Here is a 14,959-nt window from a genome sequence, read left to right as displayed (position 1 = left end):
ATTAGCACCTGTTTCCAAAACTCTTTTATTTATTTAAAGATCACGGAATAATGTGTGTGATAAAATAATACCAAAATGCAGTTAATATCCGAAGAAATGTTGTTTGGTAAAGGTACACTTCATTTAGATGTTTTTGCCTGGTGTGCTTTATTAGTACTATTATTCAAAATGTTTTATTTCCCAGAAAGTAGTAGTAAGGGATATACTTTCTGTTTTCAAAGACCATTCTAACAGTGAAGACAGGCAGCAGCTATTTTAAACTCTAGAATTTAATTCCAGCCATGTGTATTCGACTAGCACCATATGAAACTATGCACACAATTTATTACAGATACTAGGACTTATAAGTGAAAGGAAAACAATTTGCCATGTCAAACATAATGTGTTATTTACAATAACACATTTTCTGTATGTTTAGAAGTAGAGCTTAGTGATATGGTTTAGTGGAGGACTTGTTAGTGTTAGGTCAGAGGTTAAACTCGATGATCTTGAGGTCTCTTCCAACCTAGACAATTCTGTGATTCTAATAGGTTTGAAGATCTTAGACATTAAAAAGTTAAATAATTTTAGATTATTCCGACCCCTGGACTCCCTCACACTTAAAAAGCAAAAAAAAAAAAAAAAAAAAAAAAAAAAAAAGTAATGCTAGAAGAAATAGTAGGAACCCATAACAAGAGAATTCTGAAAGCTAAGAATTTTACTTCTGTTCAAGCTGAATATTTCCTCTTTCTATCTTCAGATAGACAAACTTTGAAGTGCATGTATTAATGTATATTAATGTATACCATGAAAAGTGTAGGATATACAACGAATTCAAGAAAAATATTAACTTTGTTTTTTTCTACTTCAGGTGCTTGATACATTCAGCTTTAGTCACTTTATTAATTCAAGATTCTTTTGCATATAGTCTTCCTTATTATGCAGATCTCCACCCCTTGTATTTCTCCATAAGCTCAAAACAGTTGAGTAAAACTCACTAGAATCAAAAGTTCAGCTTCAGAAACAGTAATTGATTACAGTTTATTGTAGATAAATGGAGTTGTACTTTGACATACAGTGAAAGACCAGATATAGAAAATAAGTTATTGAATTGATACCAGAAAATACTGGTTAACAACACTTTACTGTTGTTAACAGTTTAACTATTTACATTGTTAACAATGTAAACAACATTTAACATTGCTAACATTTAACTGTTAACAACATTTTTGAAGGCAAAATAAACTGTTATTCATTAATTCAATTACTGAAAATTACTGAATTTTAGAACTTGAAGAAATACTGCTATCTGGTCTGGCTACCCCCACCCCCTGGGTTTCTGAATTATTTGTACCTTTATGATAGTTCTTACTTGCATATGGTTTAATTATTTTAGGAAGAAATATTGATTTTTTGTCCAGTTAAATGAAGTATTTTTACTGTTATTAGTAATGATGAAACTTCCCATGATACTACATGCTTTGAAACAAAACCATTTTTACAGAAAATCGTTGCAGAAATTGAAAAGTTGCAGCTAAAACTCTTTCATTGTGCAGATATTGTTGCTATTTTTTTAACTTCTACATGTATGAACTTTGATACTTCTTGTTCCAAACTGAAAAGGCAAAATCAAATGAAATAAACTTGAAAACCTGTAGGAGGTTTTCCCTGGAATAAAAGACCCATGTCAGAAGAAATAATAATTTGGCTGAAGGGGTTCTCTTGCTTTTTCTTCTGAATAAGGTCCACTGCTATAGAGACAAGAAAGGTGACACCCTTAGCAAGTGCTAACTTTCACTTACCAATGCCATCTTGCTAGTAAATGAGTCAACTTTTAAGGTAAAGCAAATACAGACATTACTGGATGTCGAATAAAGACAAATGAGTAACAGTATTATGACAAAAACAAGAAACGTACAATAAAGATTATTCAGTGGATTTTTAACTAAGAAGTTACGATTTTCTTAAGTATATTCATATCTACCAATGTTATATGCACTATAGCTAAAGATATATTGCTTTAAAAGAGTAGTCAGAGAATAATGGTTAAATTCCATAACATTTTAAAAAAGAATATACTGATGAGTAGGCAACTTCCTTCAGAGTCCAGAAGTTCTTCATCCCCTATGTTGTTAACAGAGAAAAATATCTAACAGTGCAAAGTGAAAAATGCAAGGGAAAAATGTTAAGTAGCTTTTAGGGGGATAATTCTGGTGAATACAATAAAGACATCAATTTTATTCTAACAGAAATTATTGTCCAAACCACTTTCTGATAAGTAAAAGTATACTTTTAAGTTGTGAAAAGACTTATTACCAAATTAAAAATAATACCAAGCAAAACACAAAAGAAACTGATGCCTAAAGTTCATCATATTTTGAATTTGGCAGAATTTATGACCAGACTCTGAGCTACCCTACCTGTCAAAATAGGCTAAAATTATCTCTGATCACTGTCCTTTTTTGTTGAAATGAAAACCCCAAGTCTGAAGAGTGAAAAGCAGGGGTACTTGGTTAAGTGCTTTGTTCTGTTCTTCTCAGTGGTTGCAATTGTATGTATAGTAATGACTGAAGTGCAAATACTGTGGGTGAAGGTGTAACTTTGAAAGGAATAAAGCTCCGTCTCTAAGGTTTCTAATAGACCATGCATAACTGCTACGGAAAGGCTTGCTTTTAACCCAAGAGAAGTCTGAAATGGAAAGAATGAGATTTGAGATGTTTAAACTTTGAAGGTCTCCTAAGAATATGCTCAATACTTGAATTTCTTGATTAAGAAAGGAAGGTAGGAAGGAATTTGGACAATCAAACAGCTTAACAGTTGGAACTGAAACTGCAAATAATAACTACAAATAAGAATGGTACCCTCTTAGAGATTCCTATACCGAGACAAGGGTATATTTTCAGAGGCTAGTCTGCAATCAGGCCTCTGACACATATTTTCTTATAAATGTTGATTCTTTTTGAAATAATGAACAAACACTAAGATCACTGATCAAAGTATTTATTTCTGACTCTCATATATACTTAATGTTTCAGAAACTGCTTGGAGAGTCCCAGATTTGTGTGGCTGCCCACCTGGGACCATGCTATGCAGAAACACTGTTGTATTAGGTGAATGAAAAAAGGTTACTATGAAACAGAAAACTTTGGAGAAGCTTGGCTTTAAGGATATAGCACAGCTTTAAACTGTGCTGGACAGTGCTCTGCTGCTAAAGGAACCACACTTATTACGGTGTTAATTTTAGTGCTGGCTGGGACTTCCAGCCTGGAAAGTAAGGAAGGAAATGGGTATGCATGGTCTTGTGAATTCTTGTTTCGTGTTCACTGCTGAATGAATCAGCAAAGTGCTGTTAGTAGCTAAAGGAGAAGAGGCTACCCTGTACTATATCAGGCTTGTCTGAAAGTGCTCTGAGAGAAAGCTTTTTTTTTCTTTTTCTCTGTATGTGTAATTGACCGAGATTTGTTCATCAAGAAGGAATTAAGAGAAATAGAATGTTTGACTTCTGCTCCGTCTGAATTAGAAGCAGGACATCTAGAGAAGGTTGTCCAGGAGTCAAAAACGTTAAGCTGCATCTTCTTACTATGTTTCCAGGAAACACCAATAGCTGCTTCTGAAAATTATCTTGGTTTTGGAACACTGACATGGACTGGAAAGAAAGATAAAAGGGAATTTGAGTTGACTATTCCTGCGTCCTTTATAAATTTCATTTATTTTATGGACAAGCAGGACTAAAGGGAATTACTGGATCGAAACTCTGAATGTGGTTAGGGCATAGGATAAGATGCTGGTGTTTTTCAGAAGCCATGTAGATTAAGGGGAAAAAAAAAAAAAAAAGGAATTATCTCCATGATTTATTTTTTAACTTCCTTGAATTAAGCTTCCTATCAGACTGTGTGGAATAAATCGGGTTTTTGTGAAGGTGGAAGCAGCACAATTTAGCTGTGGTCTCCATGAGAGCCCTCTATGAGGGCTAGAGCACCTCTATGAAGACAAGTTAAGGGAATTGGGGTTGTTCAGCCTGGAGAAGAAAAGGCTCCAGGGAGACCATACAGTGACCTTCCAGTACATTAAAGGTGGGAGAGACACTTTGTCAGGGAGTGGAGTGGTGGAACGGCTTTAAACTAGAAGGGTGTAGGTTTGGATTAGATGTTAGGAGGAAACTATTTCCTATGAGGGTGGTGAGGCATTGGAGCAGGTTGCTCAGAGAAGCAGTGGATGCCCCATCCCTGGAGGTGTTCAAGTCCAGGCTGGATGGGGCTTTGAGCAACCTGGTCTGGTGGGAGAAGTCCCTGCCCATGGCAGGGGGGTAGGAACAGGATAATCTTTAAGGTCTCTTCCAGCCCAAACCGTTCTATGATTACGTGGTAAGCCAAAAGTACTCTTTTGGTTTCACATAGAGTGGGAATTAGGATAGTTGATGATGAGGTGGGGGGAATATACTTCTTCATTAAACAGTTCTTGTGGTTAAAGCAGAGCCTGGGTAGGTACATAGGTGTGTACACAAAGTCTTAGACCGTGTATCAGTCCTTCTCCACTGTGGACTCACCATCCTCGTAAGGCTCTCAGCTGCCAGTACCGATGAGTGAGATCCTAAGATTAGCCTCAAACCTTAGCTGTATTTTCCCAGTGGCAGTGCAGTGTGCTAATCGCTGAGCCATTGGGATAGCCCTGTAGGGCATTCTTCTAATAGTTTTTCTAGTTCTTCCACTGATGTCCTTATACATCTTTTATGATTTCGATAGTGATGCTACTTTCCCCAGGCACTTTCCTTCTATCTTACTCTCCACTTGCTTTTCTTTTGAATATAGGGGGGAGGGGGCTACCTTAATCTTGCCCTTCACTCACAGTGCAACCTTTCAGAAAAGACATTTCCCTCGTCTGCTTTTCCAACCCTGAGTACATGTCAAGGAATTCTAAAGATGGAAAATATTTGAGCACTTCCTATTTAAGTTTAGATTGTCTTTTTCCTGCCTTCATGTTCTATTTAGAGTTTTTTCTTATAAATGGATGCACAGCCAGTTCTTTTTGATTTAAAATTAAACTCCAAATATTTTCTTCAAATTGCACTCATTGCTTTTACAAAGGAATGAAAACAAAATGCAGCATGTGACATCATTTGAAGGAGAAAATTGTGTTATACTGTTCTAGGAAGAAACTACTTTTTTAACTGCATCTCTTTTCTAATGTGCGCTGCTGATAAATAGTAAAAAGAAATTCTTTCCTAACTATATATTTCTCTTGCATTATACATATATAAATTTCTTTGGGAACAACTTAAGCAATATAACTTGAGATATGAGGTAGCTGATATATGTGAGGTATTAATATGAAAAATATTTTCACTACATGTATGTTATAAAACTATTGGAATATTAGAGGCCAAAAACGTATAGTTCAGTTATAGTTTCCTCATCCATGCTCTGCCTACATACATACGTGTGTGTGTGTATACATTTTATATATATATTTATTTTCCCCCTGTGGGTCCATCCTCCTTTGTTTTCTTCTCCTCTGTTATTTTCACTTCTCATCTTTGATTCACTATTATGCAAGGTCCTTTTGAGGAGCTTCTTTTGCTTCCCACTAACAATACGTATTGGTAGCAGCAACTGAAGCAACAGTCAGTGGACACTTGTAGAGATGGCACGTTGTAAAATAATAAATCGAATATTTAATACTTAGACAGAAGATGTGGACTTTATCTACACTTAATGGGTGGGGAGGCTGATTACTCATTCATAGCTACGCCACTTGTGAATGATGAGGTCACCCCTATCTCAGGAAGATAAATGCCATATCCTGTTATGACATATTCCTTTTATATAAAATTAGTTCAATTTTCTCACTACTGAGGAATCGGTATAGCTGAAAAAAAAAGTCACTTCAAGATAAAGGCATTTTTCTACTGTAATTCATTATATATCCTATTTTCATTTTATTTTATTTCTGTTCTGTTTTGTTCTATCTTATCCTGTTCTACGTATAGTATTTTACTCTCTACCTAAATGATATCTGACTAAAGTGAAGCAAAAATTAGATGATACAATGAAGCTTTGTAGCATTCTCTCTCATACCTGTCACAGGCTCCTTCCAACAGCAGATAATGAAAATTCAAAGTCAAACCATTTAAGTAAATGGAAATGAATTTCCAGAGAAGAGAGATTTTTTCACCTGTGAAAAAAAGAACAGTAGTACACTGACAATGCGAATAAAGATATAATACATAATTGTGATAGATAGGTATATGTAAAGCATAAATATTAAATGTTGTTATATTACAGTCATGTGTTTTTAATTTTTATCTTTACTATGCTTTCACCTAAGAGAGGAAAATCTGGAGCATGTTGTATGAAATAGCAGTACTGTATCAGAACCTTTCTTCGCTCAATCAATACTAAAGTAACTTGCAGAATATCTTACAAGAGTGTATGGTATTTAAACAAAAAGTATGTCTTTCAGACACCAGTACATGTCAATAATCTGAGCAAGGTGAGAAATAAATTCATTAAAAAATATAGGGCTTGATTCTCATCTCGTTCACACTAGTACACTGCAGTGAATTCATTTTACAACATAGCATTGTGCTATGTTGTAGCACTGGTGATATGTGTAACGAATTGGGCCAAAGCAATTTAATATGGCACAGAGAATAAGCTGTGTTTTGCTATCATGATTAATTTGGGGGAGGGAGATATGAGCAATCAAAATGGACTTTTCTTCAGATATGAAATATGTTTTATTTGGTATCTTTTCAGGGCTATAAGAAAGAAGGAGCTTATGCATTCTACAGCCATTTACTAACCTACCTTTTGAATCCTGCTTGTCTTACAGCATACAAAACTATTTGTCAGTAGTTCCACTGACTCAATGGGGCTACTTGTTACAAAGACTGTCTTTTCAGTTACGTTAACACTTAAGATACTAATCAATAGTCATAAGATATCTTAAATAGCAAGAGAGTCTGATTTTGCTCACATGGATGAAAACTTATGACTTCTGGGGCAAAGCTGAATCGAGTTTGGCTAAAATCAGGCTCTCTGTCCAGGCTGTCCCTTTGCTACATGAAAATGCAGAGTTGCCACTGTAGAGAAGAGAGTGACAGTCAATGGATGGGGACTTCGCCATGATTACATCCACTGTACTGCCTGGCCATACATTGACAGACAAAACTACTGTAATGGACTGATCATTTGGAAAATGGCTACTGCCCACATTTAAATTCCTTTCAGTGTTATTCCATAGCCAATTAGAGTGGTAGCCCAGCCTATATTCATGCCAGTCTTGTACTATATTGTAAGAAAAAGGAAAGGAGCAGCTCAGAAGTCTTTAATTATTCCTCCAGCCATTTATTGACCTGCTCTCTAAAGGCCATACATGGGCCGTCATCTGCATGCAAAATTTCTATTGACATCACTGGGAGGGCCACAGGCAGATGGAAGGTACTTTGTAAACCTTACAGTTTAAATATGTTGTAAGAGAAAAGCACAGAATTGGAGGTTATTAAAAAAAAAAAGAAAAAAAAAAAAGGCAGCTTTATCTAATATTGTTCTTTAAATATGGAATTTGCATAACGTTTTTTCCTAGCAAGCAACATCCCCCCTTCTCTTCAAGCTACCTAACCTACACGTCTCTGTAAAGTCTTCATATTTAACACTCAAACAATTGATGTCCCTATAGTATAAACAGGATAGATAATGAATATAAGTGGGATAGAAAATTAATCCTACTTGCAAGGAAAGAGAGTCATAATTCACTTAGGCTTCTCAGCTCTTACGTTATGAGGTCTTCAGCTAACTCATGGGATCCATTCCACATCCCACAGATGCTCATTATGAATTCTTTTTATGTGCAACATGTGGGGACTAACCAGTTTCATATCTCCTGGTATTAGCTGCAATCCAAAGCATTTTGTATTAAAACAGAATGCAAACACAGATGCTATTTAATACAAAGGATTTGAATGCAGTCTCTGTTTTAACATAAAGTTGGTGTGTCTTAATTTGGTTTGGAATAGGAACGGAAAGAAAAGTCAAGATATGGGGATCTCGTCAGATTAGGAGCCAAGCTGTGATTGCAAGTGGCACACGCTTGCACGGGAAACGGGGTGACGACCAGGTGACAGGTTCGATTTACCGAAGCAAAGGTTGTAACGCCTTTGGGGCGGTGGGGCAGACGGAGATGCTGCTGCAGCCTCCCGGGCACTACGCAGACTCTGCCTCTTGTCCCAAGCGGGTCCTGCGGGAGCCGCGGCTTCCCCGAAAGTCAGGCGGCGGCGCGGCTGCTGCCCGTGCAAGGTGCACCGGCTGCCGGCTCCCCCGGGCCCCTCGCCCCGCTGGCGGGGAGTCCGCTTCTTCCCCCGCTCCCACCCCGGCCAAGCTTTTAGCTCCGGGTCTGGCCCTCGGGAGCGCCGGGAGGTTCGGTGGGACCCTCCCACGGGAGGGGGTCCCCGTGTTCTCCCCCCCCCCCCCTCTGCTGCCCCCCTTCCCCCGGGAAGGGGTCCTCGCCCCTGGCGGCGGGACGGGGCACGGAGCGCGGCCGCGGGTGGTGCCTTGAAGTGTGGGGGGGGGGGAGGCGAGTGCTCGGAGGAGGGGGAGAGGAGAAAAGGGGGGGACAACGCTGGGGGGACGGACAAAAACGCGGCCGGGCGCGATGCGGGGGGGCTGCGGGCAGTCCCCGGCGGTACAAAGGAGCGGGGGCGGCTGGGGACGAGCCGGCGGGCTCGGCGCTGTGAGCACGGGGCGTGAGAGGGGGTCGGGGGGGGGGGGTGTCGGGGGCGGATCTGCCGCGGGGTTTTGCGCAGCCCCCAGCGGTGTAATTGCTGTGTCGGAGCGGCAGCAGGGCTCGGCGCGGGCACGCACAGCGCACACCTTACAAGTTTGACTAGCAATAGCATTGCTGCACACTAGGAGGGGAGGAGAGTCAGCTCCCTATAATAGGGCACAAACTCTGCCATTGCACAAAAGCGGCGCGTTTCCTCGCTGGTGAAAACCGTCCCTTCATAGAAAGAAAAGAAAGAAAGAAAGGAAGGGGGGGGCTGGGAAGGGGGGGGGGAGCAAAAGCAAGTTACCAAGAGCAAGAACTTGTGCTGCAACAATCCTCCGCTCTTCCTCCTCTCCTCAGGACTCTGGGAGCAGGGATATTCCTCCCCCTCCCCCCCGCGCAGTTGGCGCTAGCCCAGACTGTGGTCAGTCGCCTTTATTATTACTTCATTGAGACAGAGAAATCCTCTAAGACTCGCATTTTGGGTGGAGGGTGGGGGGTGGAGGGACGGGAAGGAGGAGGGAAAAAAGGCAACATTTGCTGCTCATCATTTTCACTGCACCGCTAAAGTAATTGCGCCCCCCTCTCTCCTCCCCGTCCCTCCTCAGCTTGGATTTTTCTCTTATATCTACAGCTTCAGTGGTATTAGACATACCTTTTTTTTTTCCCTTTTTTTTTTTTTTTTTTTTTTGTAGCTCCGATATTCCCCCTCCCCCCCCCCCCCCAAACCCTCGCGCGTTGCGTGCCTGCAATTCGGTGAAATTCCCCCCCCCCTCACCCCAAGCCCCCCCAAACTCCTCTCGATCTCAGCCCGGCAGCTCACATCAAAGCGCCCTTCCTCACTCACAGTGGCCGCCACTCACTAATGGGATTGCAGCGTGCCTGGCTCTGCTGCTGCAGCCGCCGGAGGGAGAGTCGCCGCTGCTGCACCTCTTCGCCGACAGTCTCCGGGTGCTGAGCCGCGGGGATGATCAGGATCTTCCCGGATTTCAGCGTGCAGGTGACGGCGGCGGCCGGCGGGGCGGCCGGGGGGGTGCCGGCGGCGCCGGGTATGGGGCGAGCCGGCGCCGCGGCCAACGGCAACCCGCAAAACGTCCAGGGCATCACCTCCTACCAACAACGGTGAGCACCGAGGGGAGAGGGGTGTGCGGCTCTTCCCGAGGCTCCCTCACTTGCTTTTTCTTTGTGCTTTTGTGTTTCTTTGTTTCCCCCCCCCCCCCCCCCCTTTATATATATTTTTAAAATCTCTCCTTGCTCTGTGATTGCTGGGGGGGGGGGAGCTTTGTCGGAGAGGAGGGTTTTTTATTTTCTTCTCCCCCCCCCCCTTTTTTTTTTTTTTTTAATACAGCATCTTTTAAAATGCACTGAGAAGTAAACACAATCTCCTAGTTTTGTCTTGGATGAGCTGGAAAGCAACAATAGCGGAAAAAAAAAAAAAAAAAAAAAAAAAGTGAGACCCCGGCAGCTTAGCTTGGCTGCTGCAAAGTTTGGGATCCCGTCCGCTCATCCTTTCTAAAGAGGAATTTCTCAATGTCAATGCCTTGTGCAAATCCCAGTGTGTGGCAGCCAGGGGGATAATTGATCAAGGTATGCTGATAGATAATTTGCTTTCAACCAAGAAAGAGAACAATTTTCACTTGGGGTTGCACACTTGCAATTCCACATTGTAGTTTAACAATATTATCATGTCACCTGTTACTACAGGGAAATATAGCACGAAATCCTAAGTATACTCAGCACTGTTATTTTTTCATCCTAAATGCATTCTAATGCAAATGCAGGAAATTCACAGAGAGCGCCTTTAGGAACCAAAGCGCAGAAAGTTGGCAGTAAGTCATAATGAAGTTTAAAGACCTTCCCCATTCCCCCTAACAATCCATCGATACTTGCTGATACTAACACGAAGCTTAATTAATGACCTGACATTTCTTTGTGCTTCTGCGAGGCAAAACTTGAAGTTTGGCTCTGGTAGGTTTCTCTATGATAAGCTTAGCACTGAAGCCGAATCCTTAAAAAAAAAAAAAAAAAGCTGTCAGACAACAGATAAATAAATGTTGTAGGCTGAAATCGGAACAAAACAGTTACATTTCTTTAAATGCAATAAAAATGTCACTGTCCCAACTATCTCGCTTTCCCACATAGCATTAAATTAAGTCCTGAGGAAAATACGATATAATCACAAGTATCCAAACTAAACATCTCTCTAATGTAAAAGCAAAACCATAGAAAGTTTTAACGTAATATTTCAAACAATTGGTTGAGGGGCCAGATTCAGATAATTTTGCTGTTCAGCAACTTTGAGTTGCCTCCTATAGTTTTGGAAAACACCAGCTCTATTTTCCATATGATTCCCATGATAGAAAACATTTGTTGGTAACTTTTGTAGTTTTAATGAAGGAAAAAACAATAGGAAGCTGATACTCCTGAAATAATCCCCGATGATGCCCCAGCACTTTCTCAGCTGAGGACCATTCGAAACTAAGCACGAGTCTCGTTTTGCTCAAGCAAACACCCCAATCTTTCATATCTAAACCAACTTGACTGTGAGAGATATAAAGAATGGATTAAAGTTGATTTCTTTTCACGGTTTCGGTATGATTTTTGTCACTTATAAAATATTTAAATTACAATGGAAACTGACGGACACTTTAACGAGGAAGTACAGGCAGCAATCACAATAGTTTAGTCTGTGAAGTGGGGAAGTCAAGGGTCAGAAATGTCAGATTGGCTTTTAGACAAATGAAAGAGACCTCTGGAGACTTTAAGTTAAACACAAGCATATAGACAAGGCAGCATGCGAATTTTCAGTACCTTGCGTTTAATAGTTTGATTATGTCAGCCTGTAATCAGACAGAAGTTAGGAAAGCACCACTTCTCCCCAAACTCCCAACACCTCTAATCCAAATACTGCTTAGCAGATACCCAAGCGCTCGGACTAGTAAGAGACGAGAGCAGCCTGGACGTCTTGCAAACTAACCTAACAAGAGGAAACATTTTTGCACTTCTTCCAAGTATTAACTGTATCTTATCGGCAGCATAGCGCTCTTTCCATTGAACGATTTCTAAATTCGAGCTTTTTGTAAATACAGCAGCCGCCGCCACTTTCTTGAGCGGCTGCAAAAAAGCGAGGTGACACCTGTTAACTTTTTTTTTTTTTTTTTTCTTCTTTTTGGAGGCGAGGAGACCCTTGCCGGACAGAAACGGCATGTGGCACTTTACAGGTCGCCCCTCTCGCCAGCTCTCTACCCGCACCCCCCAGGCGAGCCGCGGCCGCGGCTGCGCCCGCGCCGCTTCCCCCGGCGGCTGCGCACCTGCGCGGCGGAGGCTGCGCGGCCGCGGGGCGGGTGGTGGCGGGGGGCTTCCCCCTGTGCCCCCTCCCTCCTTCCCTCCCGGGGGGCTCCGCGCAGCGCCAGGAGCAGGGTTAGGGAGGGCCGGCCGCCTCCTGCGGGAGGAGACCCCCCCGGCCGCCGGCGCGCACCCAACTTCCAGGTGCTCCGGCAACTTTTGCCCCGCTTGCAGGCGCGTTCCCGTCCCCTCCTCCTCCTCAGGCCCCCCCTCCCCTTTATTCTCTCCCACCCCCCCCAGGCACTGTGGCAGAAAGGTTTGTCGCGGAGAAATGCTCCCGACGGGCCGGGCTGACCCGTCCCCCGAGTGGGTTTCCCCGGGAGCAGGATGAGGCCCGGCAGGCTGTCCCTTCCAAGGCGGCGGCAGAACGAGCCGCGAAGTTACCTTGGAGATGGAAGCTTTCCGCGAAGGAGCGCTTTCTCCTTTAAAGCTCCTCGCGCCCGGCTTTTCCCGACGTCCTGGAGGAGACAATTAAGAGATAGCGGTTTCTTTCCCCCGCTCCTTTCTTTCGGGCTCAGTTTCATAACGTCCGGTGAAACGGCAGCAAGTCCTGCCCCCTTCCCCGGCCGAGCGGCTCTGCGCCCCCGATCCCGCCATGGGCGACCTTGGCCGCGGAGGGGACTCAGGGACTAGCAGGGGGCTGCCCGGGGCCGCTGCCGCCCGGCCCGGGGGCACCCCGCCGCCCCCTCTCACGTCGGGGTAGGCACTGCCACCGCCCGGGCCCGCGGGAGCCCTCGGGGATGCCCCGGCCGTGGTCGGGGTGAGCCCGCGGGGTCTCCGCGCCCGCGGAGCTGCGCGGGGAGCACCCCCCCTCCCCCGCCCTCCCGCCCGCCTCGGCCCCGCTTCCCCGCCGGAGCCCAGACTCCGGCGGAGGAAAAGTGTGCGAAACTGCAACTGAGTGGCGTTGTTGCGCCGGCAGCGGAGCCTGCGTCCGCTGCACGCAGAGTGGGAGCGGAGCCGGGGAAGCAAGCTGGAAAATGCCCAGAAATACTTTCCCGGCGGTCAAGCCCGGAGAGCCCTGACTCCCCTCCTTCCCTTCCCAGCCCCCGCCCCGCTCGCCCCGTGCCCCGGCGCCCCGCGGAGCCCGGCCGCGGCCGCGGGGGTGCGAACGGCGGCGTGCGGGTGTGCGAGTGTCTGGGTGTGCGTGTGTGTGTGTGTGTGTGCGTGTGTGTGTGTGTGTGTGTGTGCCGCACCTGCCGGGCGATGCCAGCGGCCGGGCTGCCCGCCGGGGCTGCGTCGCGGCTCGCTCTCCCCGCCGCCGCCGCCGCCGGCCGCCGCTGCCTGCGCTGGGCATGTCTCTGGGGCCGGCGGGGCCCCGGCTCCCTCCGCTCCTCGGCTTATGGACGGCGGCAGCGGCTGCAGCAGCGCTAGCGAGCGAGCGAGCGAGCAACCTGCACCAGGACCGCGCGGAGGAGCGGGAGCCCGCGATGCTTTGGCCTCAGTACTTTTCCTTAGCCTGTCTGGCTAACCGGGGCCATCGCTGCCGCCGCTGCTGCTGCTAGACACACAACACACACCAACATCAGGAGGGGGAAAAGTAAGGGAGAGGAGGAAAAAAAAAAAAAAAAAAAAAAAGCAGGAAGATGGCGCCCACCAAGCCAAGCTTTCAGCAGGATCCTTCCAGGCGAGAACGGTAACACTTTCTCTTTATTGAACCTGCAGCAGCAGCAGCAGCCGCAGCAGCGCCGGGCCGCGCCGTGCCGCCGCCGCTGGGGCCGGGGCCGGGCTGGCTGCCATGCCGGGGTGGGGGGACCTGCCGCCGGCCCCCGCCGCTCTCCCCGCCGGGCACCGGGAGTTCCCCCCGGTGCGTACCGCCGGCCGCCGCGCAAACGCACCGACACACGGACGCACACGCACACAGACAGACACACGGACACAGGGCGAGCCGCGCGAGCAGCCCCGCTCCGGCAGTCGCACGGCGAGCGGGCGTGCGTGCGTGTGTGTGTGTGTCTGTGTCTGTGTCTGTGTGTGTGCGGAGCCGTGAGGCCCCCCCCCCGGAGCTCCCCCCTCTCGGCGGCGGCTGGGGGGGGGCGGCGGGGCGCCTCGCCAGGCCCGGCTCTCCGGGCGGCCCCGCCGGTGCGGTTCAAGTGCGGCTAGGCCGGAGCACGGGGAGGGGGGGGCTCGCCGCCGGCTGCCCCCCCCGGGCCCTCCCTTTGCCCGCCGCCGCCGCCGCCAGGCGGGTGCCGGCGCCCCCCGGGGCGGGCAGAGCTGGAGCCGGTGCGCGGGCGGGCGGGGGGCGGTGTGCGGGGCCCGGCGGGGGGGCGGGGGCCGGGAGCGGGGTGCGCTGCCCCCCACCCCTCCATGAGCTCCGGCCGTCCCCCCCCCGGCCGCCCCCGGGCACTTTTGTTGGGGGGAAGACCGCGCGCTATTAATCTGCGGCGCCGCTGACACGAATTGCCCGTAGCGGATTTGTTGTAGTAAAGTGAATCTTTCTAGAAGTGCCTGGTAGGAAACGGGAGTACAAGTTCATGTGATGTTACTTTGTGGTTCTTACAAAAGTCCTCGCAGCTCCGGTGCTGCACCGCCAGGAGATGCGTGCCCACAACGAGAGCAGCCGGAGGGGGTCGGGTGGGCTTTCTATTTCTTATTTTTTTTATCCCCTCTTTCTTTTTCCCCTTCGTCACTAGAAGGGAACTGATGGGTAAGGGGTGAGGAAGGTTCCTGGCTTGTCGTAAAAATGAAAATTAACATTTAGACAGCTTTTAAAAGTAGCTGGATCGTGTGTTGCTCAGTTTGTACTTCACAGCACGAGTAAGCCTGAAAAATATTTAACCAAAAATAAAGTGTTGGGGACTGGGTTAATTTTAATCTTAATTTCAAACTTTATTATTATTATTATTATTTTAATTTCAGTATGATCAGCTTCCAAACCCCA

The 14,959-nt window shown here is 46.2% G+C and overlaps 1 protein-coding gene and 1 long non-coding RNA gene across 9 annotated transcripts in view; one reads left to right on the top strand and one right to left on the bottom strand.

Moving 5' to 3' along the window:
* Positions 1-2,963: 2,963 nt before the first annotated feature.
* Positions 2,964-13,816, bottom strand: LOC311437647. Of its 2 annotated transcripts, XR_014693606.1 has the most exons (4): positions 12,469-12,837; positions 10,659-10,747; positions 6,054-6,150; positions 2,964-3,625 (listed from the first exon to the last, which is right to left on the bottom strand). It is a non-coding gene; the product is annotated as an uncharacterized lncRNA (long non-coding RNA). The 2 variants fall into 2 exon arrangements; XR_014693605.1 differs by lacking the exons at positions 2,964-3,625; positions 6,054-6,150 and adding an exon at positions 13,679-13,816 and having other exon boundaries at positions 10,370-10,747; positions 12,469-12,542.
* NPAS3 (neuronal PAS domain protein 3) overlaps positions 9,558-14,959 on the top strand; it is a 615,258-nt gene continuing 609,856 nt past the window's right edge. For 3 of the 7 annotated variants that reach the window (XM_084521173.1, XM_084521175.1, XM_084521174.1), the window contains exon 1: positions 9,559-9,861. In XM_084521173.1, coding sequence (XP_084377299.1) covers positions 9,707-9,861 — 155 coding nt within the window. In that variant the 5' untranslated portion in view covers positions 9,559-9,706. Of the gene's footprint in view, positions 9,862-13,129; positions 13,718-14,959 lie in introns of those variants that run through there. The other 4 variants (XM_084521179.1, XM_084521178.1, XM_084521177.1 and 1 more) reach the window with 2 other exon arrangements.

The sequence above is a fragment of the Aythya ferina genome (assembly GCF_964211825.1).
Source record: "Aythya ferina genome assembly, chromosome: 5".
NCBI lineage: Eukaryota > Metazoa > Chordata > Aves > Anseriformes > Anatidae > Aythya > Aythya ferina.
The sequence above is the reverse complement of the archived record's forward strand: the minus strand, read 5'-3'. Positions and strand labels throughout refer to the sequence as shown.